This window comes from Triticum dicoccoides, chromosome 7B (assembly GCF_002162155.2).
Source record: "Triticum dicoccoides isolate Atlit2015 ecotype Zavitan chromosome 7B, WEW_v2.0, whole genome shotgun sequence".
Classification (NCBI taxonomy): Eukaryota; Viridiplantae; Streptophyta; class Magnoliopsida; order Poales; family Poaceae; genus Triticum; species Triticum dicoccoides.
The window spans coordinates 245,501,960-245,512,538 of NC_041393.1; the positions used below are offsets into that span (position 1 = coordinate 245,501,960).

General features: G+C 48.0%; 1 protein-coding gene across 1 annotated transcript; it reads left to right on the forward strand.

The window, feature by feature from the left end:
• The first annotated feature begins 5,675 nt into the window (after nt 1–5,675).
• On the forward strand, nt 5,676–6,555 carry LOC119335949. The gene has a single exon (XM_037607992.1). The coding sequence runs from the start codon at nt 5,794–5,796 to the stop codon at nt 6,391–6,393; it is 600 nt and encodes a 199-aa protein (XP_037463889.1). The 5' UTR covers nt 5,676–5,793; the 3' UTR covers nt 6,394–6,555.
• Nucleotides 6,556–10,579: the final 4,024 nt, after the last annotated feature.

Genomic DNA, 10,579 nt, shown 5'->3' on the forward strand with positions numbered 1-10,579 from the left:
GAACTATTGAGTAGTCATCAGCTTTGCTCTGCCAGACGTTCTTAACATCGTCAGTTGCATCAGCAGCAGGCCTGGCACCCAGCGGTGCTTCCAGGACATAATTCTTCTGTGCAGCAATGAGGATAATCCTCAGGTTACGGACCCAGTCCGTGTAATTGCTACCATCATCTTTCAACTTTGCTTTCTCAAGGAACGCATTAAAATTCAACGGAACAATAGCACGAGCCATCTATCTACAACAAACATAGACAAGCAAAATACTATCAGGTACTAAGTTCATGATAATTTAAGTTCAATTAATCATATTACTAAAGAACTCCCACTTAGACAGACATCTCTCTAGTCATCTAAGTGATCACGTGATCCAAATCAACTAAACCATGTCCGATCATCACGTGAGATGGAGTAATTTCAATGGTGAACATCACTATGTTGATCATATCTACTATATGATTCACGCTCGACCTTTCGGTCTCCGTGTTCCGAGGCCATATCTGTTATATGCTAGGCTCATCAAGTTTAACCAGAGTATTCCGCGTGTGCAACTGTTTTGCACCCATTGTATTTGAACGTAGAGCCTATCACACCCGATCATCACGTGGTGTCTCAGCACGAAGAACTTTCGCAACGGTGCATACTCAGGGAGAACACTTCTGGATAATTTTTAGTGAGAGATCATCTTAAAATGCTACCGTCAATCAAAGCAAGATAAGATGCATAAAGGATAAACATCACATGCAATCAATATAAGTGATATGATATGGCCATCATCATCTTGTGCTTGTGATCTCCATCTTCGAAGCACCATCGTGATCACCATCATCACCGGCGCGACACCTTGATCTCCATCGTAGCATCGTTGTCGTTTACGCCATCTATTGCTTCTACGACTATCGCTACCGCTTAGTGATAAAGTAAAGCAATTACAGGGCATTTGCATTTCATACAATAAAGCGACAACCATATGGCTCCTGCCAGTTGCCGATAACTTCGGTTTCAAAACATGATCATCTCATACAATAAAATATAGCATCACGTCTTGACCATATCACATCACAACATGCCTGCAAAAACAAGTTAGACGTCCTCTACTTTGTTGTTGCAAATTTTACGTGGCTGCTACGGGCTTAGCAAGAACCGTTCTTACCTACGCATCAAAAACCACAACGATAGTTCGTCAAGTTAGTGTTGTTTTAACCTTCGCAAGGACCGGGCGTAGCCACACTCGATTCAGCTAAAGTGAGAGAGATAGACACCCGCCAGCCACCTTTATGCACGAGTGCTCGTAATGGTGAAACCAGTCTCGCGTAAGCGTACGCGTAATGTCGGTCCGGGCCGCTTCATCTCACAATACCGCCGAACCAAAGTATGACATGCTGGTAAGCAGTATGACTTGTATCGCCCACAACTCACTTGTGTTCTACTCGTGCATATGACATCTACGCATAAAACCAGGCTCGGATGCCACTGTTGGGGAACATAGTAATTTCAGAAAAATTCCTACGCACACGCAAGATCATGGTGATGGCATAGCAACGAGAGGGGAGAGTATTGTCTACGTACCCTCGTACACCGTAAGCGGAAGCGTTATGACAACGCGGTTGATGTAGTCGTACGTCTTCACGATCCGACCGATCCAAGTACCGAACGTACGGCACCTCCGAGTTCAGCACACGTTCAGCTCGATGACGATCCCCGGACTCCGATCCAGCAAAGTGTCGGGGATGAGTTCCGTCAGCACGACGGCGTGGTGACGATGATGATGTTCTACCGGCGCAGGGCTTCGCCTAAACTCCGCGACGATATGACCGAGGTGGAATATGGTGGAGGGGCACGGCTAAGGAATGATCCGTAGATCAACTTGTGTGTTCTAGGGTGCCCCCTGCCCCCGTATATAAAGGAGCAAGGGGGGGTGCGGCCGGCCCTAGGAGGAGGCGCGCCGGAGGAGTCCTACTCCCACCGGGAATAGGACTCCCCCCCTTCCCTAGTTGGACTAGGACTTGGGGGGAAGGAGGAGAGGGGGGAAAGGAAAGGGGGGCGCCGCCCTCCCTCCTTGTCCTATTCGGACTTGGGGGGGAGGGGCGCGTGGCTGCACCTTGGTCCCTTCTCCTCTTCCTCCACTAGGCCCAATAAGGCCCATTAGGTCACCGGGGGTTCCGGTAACCTCCCGGTACTCCGGTAAAATACCGATTTCACCCGGAACACTTCCGATGTCCAAACATAGGCTTCCAATATATCAATCTTTATGTCTCGACCATTTCGAGACTCCTCGTCATGTCCGTGATCACATCCAGGACTCCGAACAAACTTCGGTACATCAAAACTTATAAACTCATAACAAAACTGTCATCGTAACATTAAGTGTGCGGACCCTACGGGTTCGAGAACTATGTAGACATGACCTAGAACTATTCTCGGTCAATAACCAATAGCGGAACCTAGATGCCCATATTGGCTCCTACATATTCTACGAAGATCTTTATCGGTCAAACCGCATAACAACATACGTTGTTCCCTTTGTCATCGATATGTTACTTGCCCGAGATTCGATCGTCGGTATCCAATACCTAGTTCAATCTCGTTACCGGCAAGTCTCTTTACTCGTTACGTAATGCATCATTCCGTAACTAACTCATTAGCTACATTGCTTGCAAGGCTTATAGTGATGTCCATTACCGAGAGGGCCCAGAGATACCTCTCCGACAATCGGAGTGACAAAACCTAATCTCGAAATACGCCAACCCAACATGTACCTTCGGAGACACCTGTAGTACTCCTTTATAATCACCCAGTTACGTTGTGACGTTTGGTAGCACCCAAAGTGTTCCTCCGGTAAACGGGAGTTGCATAATCTCATAGTTACAGGAACATATATAAGTCATGAAGAAAGCAATAACAATATACTAAACGATCAAGTGCTAGGCTAACGGAATGGGTCATGTCAATCACGTCATTCTCCTAATGATGTGATCCCATTAATCAAATGACAACACATGTCTATGGTTAGGAAACACAACCATCTTTGATTAATGAGCTAGTCAAGTAGAGGCATACTAGTGACTATATGTTTTGTCTATGTATTCACACATGTATCATGTTTCCGGTTAATACAATTCTAGCATGAATAATAAACATTTATCATGATATGAGGAAATAAATAATAACTTTATTATTGCCTCTAGGGCATATTTCCTTCAGGTATGTGGTTGTGGTGGAGAGAATGAACTCGGTGAGTGCAACTCTCCTAGCCTGTTAAGGTGCTTACCCATCCAACCCCACAACCTTCCGGTGGTCTTATCGATGAGGGGTTAGAAGTCAAATGTGCGCAACCGATGAAAGTGCAGGGGGAGACCCAGGTATTTACCAAGGAAGGAGGCAATCTTAGCTGAGAAGGTGGATAGGACGTCAACAAGGTTAATGTCAGTGCACTTGATGGGGAAGGACTCGGTCTTAGAAAAATTGCGACGAGTCCGCTAGCCTTCCCAAAATTTGCAATCATAGCAGAAATTGTGCATAACTTCTCCTTTTATGTGTTCCAAAAATGTATGCATCATCTACAAAGACCAAAATCCTGAACACGCGGTGTGTGACCGGATGGGTTTGAGAACACCCCTCAAAGAAGCGAGTCAAAGGATCTGTTGTAGGTGGTCTTTGACCGGGATAAAGAGCATCAGAGGTAGTGGATCCACCCTAATGTAACACGCAAGCATGCCTGAAGGAAGGTCGGGATTCCCACTTAGCATGATCATCAAGGATGAAGAATCTAGGGACAAAAAGAAAAATCATCCCGCCAGCACTGACCGAAACCCAGCCAATGCAGCACTTCCAGAAGATAGACCAAGTGATAGATTCAAAGGCCTGTGTGTATGAAGTTGTCATAGATACGATGTTTCTGGATGAAGGTACTATGGCACTTGGAAACTATCATCGACACGATCCGCATGATCCTGTTGGCCAAGAGCTTGTAGAAGATCTTGGAGGCTGTGGATGACATCAATTGACCAGTAACTGACCACCCCATACACATTAGAATTCTAGGGCAACATGATGATGTTTCCAGAGTTGATAAGGGGACGCAGTCTCCTCAAAGGCAAGATAACTTCAAGATGGCCAAAACCACATCCCGCTTGATGATCTCCCAACAAAACTTCCCACTAGAAGACTTGAAGAACGCTCTCATGAATTCGTCCGGGGCCGGTGCTTCGACGAAGTGGAAAGTAAAACCCAACTTCTATCTCTTGTTCGCAAAGGGGTGTCAAGTTTCAACAATTTGTGGACGACGATGTCTATATTGTCCCAGTTGAGGATGGAGGTCCACATAGCCGGCGTGCCAAGCTGCCTCGGGAAATGAGATAACATTACACTCTCCTTGTCCTCCCTAGTGATGGTGGTGCCCTGCTCACTCCGAAGGGTGTGAACGAAGTTCTTCCTCCTATAGCCGTTTACCCTGCCATGGAAAAGCTTAGCGTTCTTCATTCTGTTATTTTTAATGATGTTTCTTAAACCCTATTCGTGTATTGTGTGTTTATTTATTTCTTTTTGCATAGCTTGTCTTCGTTTTATAGAAAGACTACATGGGGCCTATACATTATATATATGTGCACTCCACAACTCCACAATAGAGATATTCTTGTTGTTCATGAATGCAAGGTCTTGCTATTAAAAAGTAGAAATGCATGAAGTTTCGAGAGTATGATGTAAAACTACTCGAATCCATACAAATGAACACACTTTCGACACGTTTGGCACGAGGTGCTCTCTTGGTGCCGATCTACAGCTACTTTGCCCTCCACATTGACACGTCCTTCGCCAAATGGTGGGCTGCTTCCTACTGTTCCTCCCCCTCTGCACTTCATAAGGGTCTCTCCTCCATCACGCTCACCGCCTGGGAACTATGGAGACACCAAAACGGATGCATTTTTTGATGGGCAACGACCTTCGATCTTGCATCTCGTGTAGTCCATAATAGAAGACGTCCGCCTCTGGGCCTTCACCAGTGCCGGCGCAAGCGATTGGCCACTATGTTACCCAAGAGATAGTTTTCCATATTTTTTGTTTCGGCTGACCAACCCTTGTCCCTCAGCTCTGGTGTCCTAAGCTCATGCCAGCTCATGTACGTGATGCTCATGTTGCCGCACTTTGTATTCATTCTTCTCTTCTATCAATGTAATGATACACAATCTTCACGTATTCGTGAAAAAGAAAACTAGAAATTTTTGTTTGTCAATGAGAAATATTCAAAGTTTGGGCGGTTTTACACAAAAGTACACGGATTTCGTTATAATGGATGGAGAATGTTTGAAATACTATATTTTCTTTTTCTTTCAAAAATAGCAAAGTTTTTCCCAACTTTCTAGAGTTGGATATAGATGTAGTTTGAATATGGAGTGGACATCCACACCCGAAAGGTAAAATGCATTCCTGAAGTGCACTCCTCAAAAAGAGCTTTTGGTCCATAGAAGAGTTTGATTGGGCAGTCCCTCTCTTGCTGCGAGGCTTTTGCTTTGTCGAGTTCCCAAGTTTCTTGGTACCTTTCCTTCTTTTGACCTTCCCGGTTACCCTGAGTTGGCTAGCTGCCTGCATCTATAAATAATTGAGCTCCCGTGTCCTTAAAACAAGGCACATGTCCCATGCATCAACACTTCAGTCTCGCCATTACCAGTACCACACACGCACTCGCTAATTGCAATTTGCAGCCAGCAGCACCAATTTGTTCTGTCTTGTCTGCATTCCTGCAGTCGCTTAAGAACTAGTAGTAGCTAGGTAGGAGTTTGAAAGAAGCTAGCCAAAAAGATGAAGGCCAAGACGAAGATCAGAAAGGCTGCCGACTTCTTGAGGAAGGCTGTGCGGGCGCTGAGGGGCAGGGCCGGCGTCCTCAGGGCGCGGCTCCTCTTCCTCGCCTCGCTCCGCCACAGGACGGCGATGGTCGGCACCGTGTCGCGCCACCTCCGCGCCCTCATGCCGGGCCGCCAGAGAGACCCGGTGCACGACCACCGCAAGGCCCTAGCCTTGTCGACGATGGCGGCGGAGGAGGACGGGCAGGCTGCGAAGCATGGAGTCGACGTCCCAGGCCTCTCCGGGCTGTTGCAAGAAGTGGTCGGCGACGACGATGACGGCCACTGCGGCTACCCGGACTGGACGCACTCACTGTTCGACGACGACGATGACGACTGCAACCTCCAGGAGGGCGACGATGTTGACGAGGAACGCGGTGGTGGCGCGGAGGCAATGGAGGAAGATCAGCTGCCTGACGACGAGCCGTCGGTGATGGACGTCATCAGGAGGTGCAGGGAAGGGGACGGAATGGAGTTCAACATCGAGGAGGAGATCGACCACGCCGCTGACATGTTCATACGGCGGGTCCGCAGCCGAATGAGCAACCGGAGCTTCTAGACGTCCTGGGCCTTCGATTGGTTTGTTTCTTCGTCACTGAGCTTTCGTACTACTACTACATAACTTGGTTAAACATGGCATATGACAGATGCATGTTTTTCCCCGTTAAAGTCACAGCGTTAAAGTCACAGTCATACTTATGTACTCCCTCTGTCTCATAATATAAGAACGTTTTTGACACGAATAATTATACAACTATTATCGTCATATTAGTTTCACAACGATCTTCCTTAATTTTACTGGACTTGTTATCAAGTACCAATTATACTAGGATTTTTACTACAATATTTAGCACTTGATATTTCTAAATTGTTTTTTTCACACATCTACAATAAAGAAACTAAAACTTGCATAGACATATCATAACTTTTTTACCAGCGATGTTGGAAACTAAGATTTTTCTTCTTCGAGAGTATATTTAGACATATCATAACTTTGTAGAATGCAGAAATACCAATGCAAGAGAAATACAACTCGCCGAACAGCGAGCATAGCATGAACATCACGTCCTGGTAACACCAAGCACACCCTCCGACCACACAAAACTACAAGCAAAAGGACATGTCCTAACAGAGAACAACACCGCGTTTCAACCAACGCCGGGCACCTCCAAAGACCACCAATTCCCCCTGGACTTCGCTCGTCAACGCACCAATCACCCTTGATGCCTAAGAGGACGCACCAATCACCCTTGATGCCTAAGAGGAGGTGGCAGGTGAATGGCAGGACTTTATTAGAACCAAGAAAGACACCGTCTTAGAGGCATCGTCGATGGGTGTATATAGCTCCGCTGGAGCTCAAAATAGGACCCGCAGGTGCCATCGCCGCCGGCCAGACAAATGCCTAGCAGATTTTCATCTGATTGTTGCACCTCACCACACCACGAAGGAATTGGGCAGCACTGTCCAAATAGCCTCGCACTGCCGCCACCGCAGCACCTCGCCATTGTAGCCGCAAAGCCGAAGATCGCATGACAGAGAGAACGGCAGCCCAGCCATCACCTCCACCTAGCTGAAGAACGGTAGCCACCCCGACCCTCCAGCAAGGGCCAGGACCGCCCACGACGGCCGCCACCCATTCCAAGGGACGGCCTTGCAACGTCCCTAGCACCAACGGCCCAGATCGGACCCGAACAGGCTCGCGTCGGCGCCACCACGAGAGCACCATCGCTCACCCGCTCACCACACAGACCACGGGTGGTCGGGCGCTCGCTGCTCACTAGGAAACTCCCTCCTAGCAGAGCCATCGCAACACCGCCACCAAACCTGGCTGGTGGCTCGCGTCGTTGCCTCCAACCTGCCGTCGCGCCCGTCCGCCACCACCACACCGTTGCCCGTCTTCGCCAGGACCCTCTTTCCACCACGCCTCCTGTCGTGCGCACCACCTCGTCGAGGACACCGCATCCGTCAGAGCGCTACCATGGAGCCCAGCGGCAGCAAAGCCACGGAGACACCACGCCAGGCCTAACAACGGTCACAGCCCCGAACCCCGCCACCCAGATCCAGCCAGGGTGGATCCCGAGCCCCGAGCTGCGCCGACTGTCGAGGCAGCACCACCGCCAGCAGGCGCCCCACCACCACCGGAACTGAGCAGGGACGCCACCATGCCTCCGCCGTGCCACGCTGCCAAGGACACCAACGGTCAGATCCGAGCCGTCGCCGGGAGAGGGAGTGGAGCTGCGCCCGGGGGATGCCCCGATGCCGCCGGCACTGCCAGGGCTTTGCCTCGTAGTGGCCCATGGCGACAGCGAGGGAGGAGGCAGGGAAGGGGGCGCCGGCAACGGGAAGGATAGGGTTCCCCCCATATCGCCTCAGAGAGGGAGGCGGGGGTCGGGGTCAGGGTTCGGTGTTTCCTAAATGTGAAACTAAGGCCCAGTTCTTTTCGCCCGGGATTCTGCAGAATCAAGATTCTAGAAAATTCTCCAAGAATCTGCTTCTTCCAGAATTTGGCATCGAGTTCTTTTCTGAGATTCCAGTTTGGGATTCTGAAAAGAGTTGTGTGTTGAAATGTCTGTAGTACCCCTTGATAGAAACTGTTTGATGAATTGTTAACACTTTGTTGTTTCGAACAATACCTAGTCAAATGTGAGTGAACTAAAAATAGAACAGTAGCACAGATTCACAGTACCGATATCACCTATGAGCCAAAGCCAATTTCCAGCAATAGCACCAATATACAGTAGCATTGACAATATCAACAAATTTTTTTAGCACGATCCATCCATCTAACAAATTAAAACAATCAATCCATCCATCCATCTGACAAATTGAACAATATATCCATCCATCCATCTAAGAAATTGACACATCAATTCATCTATCTATGCAATAGTTTTTGCATCTATCCAATTTAGCTAAAAAAGAACAGAGAGTTGGGAGAGAGAGGATGGATCACCGTGGAGGAGTGGAGGAGCTGTTGATGTTTGGCTACAGCTTTGGGACGGAGGCGCCGTCGGTAGCCGGTGCAGAGGGGCCCGACGGCAGCTTCCGGGTGTCCAGATGGCGGCAGATGGCAGAGGGGTAGAGGACCCGCAGAGGAAGCTGGACTCCGGCGGGAGTGGGGACCGGCGGCGGCGAGTACCTGGCCGGCGGCGGCGAGGGCCACGCCGGCGGCGGAGATGTCCGGGACGGCGAACTGGGGCGGGCAGCGGCGCTGAATCCTAGCGGGCGGCCCTGCACGAGGTCGCTCGATGCGAACAGATGGGCATCGGTGGTGGGTGGCTCGATGGCAGTATTGCCGTAATAACATGCTACAACAGGGGCACTCTGTTAACTCCAAACGTTTTCTTTGGTGGAACTTGCCAAAATCCTGAGATTCTGGGAAAATCCAACTACTTTGGAGATTTTGGATTGCACTAGGATTCTGTAGAATCCTCTAAAGATTTTGGAAATACAATCCAGTTCTTTTGGCATAAGATTTTCCAGACAGAGATTCTCCATAATCTGCTGAAAAGAACTGGGCCTAAGATTAGAAAAACAAGCCCAAAAGACTCCGATATTTTCAGCTTATGTTTCTGATCTTATTTTCTGTGGGGCAACTCTAGAGAAGTTTTTTGTGTAGAAGTTGTAGCCTAACTTGATTTGGTACAAGCAATCAAATCATATACGTGGTTGTTTCTTTTATAGTGGATCACTGTCACATCCCAAATTTTAAATTTGGATGTGAGCATATCATTCATATGCATATCATACTTTTAATGCATTTTGGAAGAAAACGCAAATTTGTTTGGCTATTTTAGGCACACTAAATCATTTTAGGGATTTATTCCCTCTGTCCCATAATGTATGACATTTTTTGACGCTAGTGAATGTGCTATATATATTATGGGATGGAGAGAGTGGTTAATAGTCCATACAAAGTCCATCTACATAAAATGATTTTACAAACATGCATTGGGTCTAAAAATAGTTTTCTTATTACCTATAGTGGCCCTAGTGCAAGTTTCTGAATTTTTGGGATTTGAATAAGTAATTTTAAACTGAATTCAACCACAGTCCAAATTTGTTAGAAAAAGAAAAAGAAAAATGAACTAGAATAGTAACTGGGGAAGCACACTAGCACAACCCAACCGGCCTAGCCACAAAACCAACCCATTGCCCATTAGCAACCCCGAACAGGTGTGTAGCCATAATATAAGCTTAGCCGCATGATCTAATCACTACCAAAAAAAGACACATCCGTGACATTTTGGGCCGAACGAAATTTTTTTATGTCATACATATGACACTTCTATAACGATAATTGTGAAAAAACCCGGTATCATCATAGATGAGGTGGGATCCTACTTCTATAACAAAAAATCATGACAGAAAATGGGCTTTTCGTCCTGGGTGGGCCGGAGACGCAGCTGCATGACATTCTTTGGGCCGTCCATGACGGGAAAAACCGTGGTAGAAGCGAGGGCTAGGAAAATTTCGGAGAGTTCCCGGTTACGGTGGGAGGTCGGGGGCCAAGCGATGCGCGTTTCTCTCGTACACGTACGCGCGAGTGTGCGAGGCGTTGGCTCTAACTGAACCCGAGCGAGGCGTTGGGCTCTAACTGAACCCGAGCAATTGCACTGCAGGCTACGCGTTACTGAACCCGAGCGATCGATCGATGGCTGTTAACTGAACCCGATCGAGCGATTCCTTCACTACTTCTGCTAACTGAAGCCGATTGATGCTGCCTCTGGGATGAACAGTGAGCG

Excerpts from the sequence above, each read along its gene's own strand:
- LOC119335949 (XM_037607992.1), top strand. The coding sequence starts at position 5,794 with ATGAAGGCCAAGACGAAGATCAGAAAGGCTGCCGACTTCTTGAGGAAG.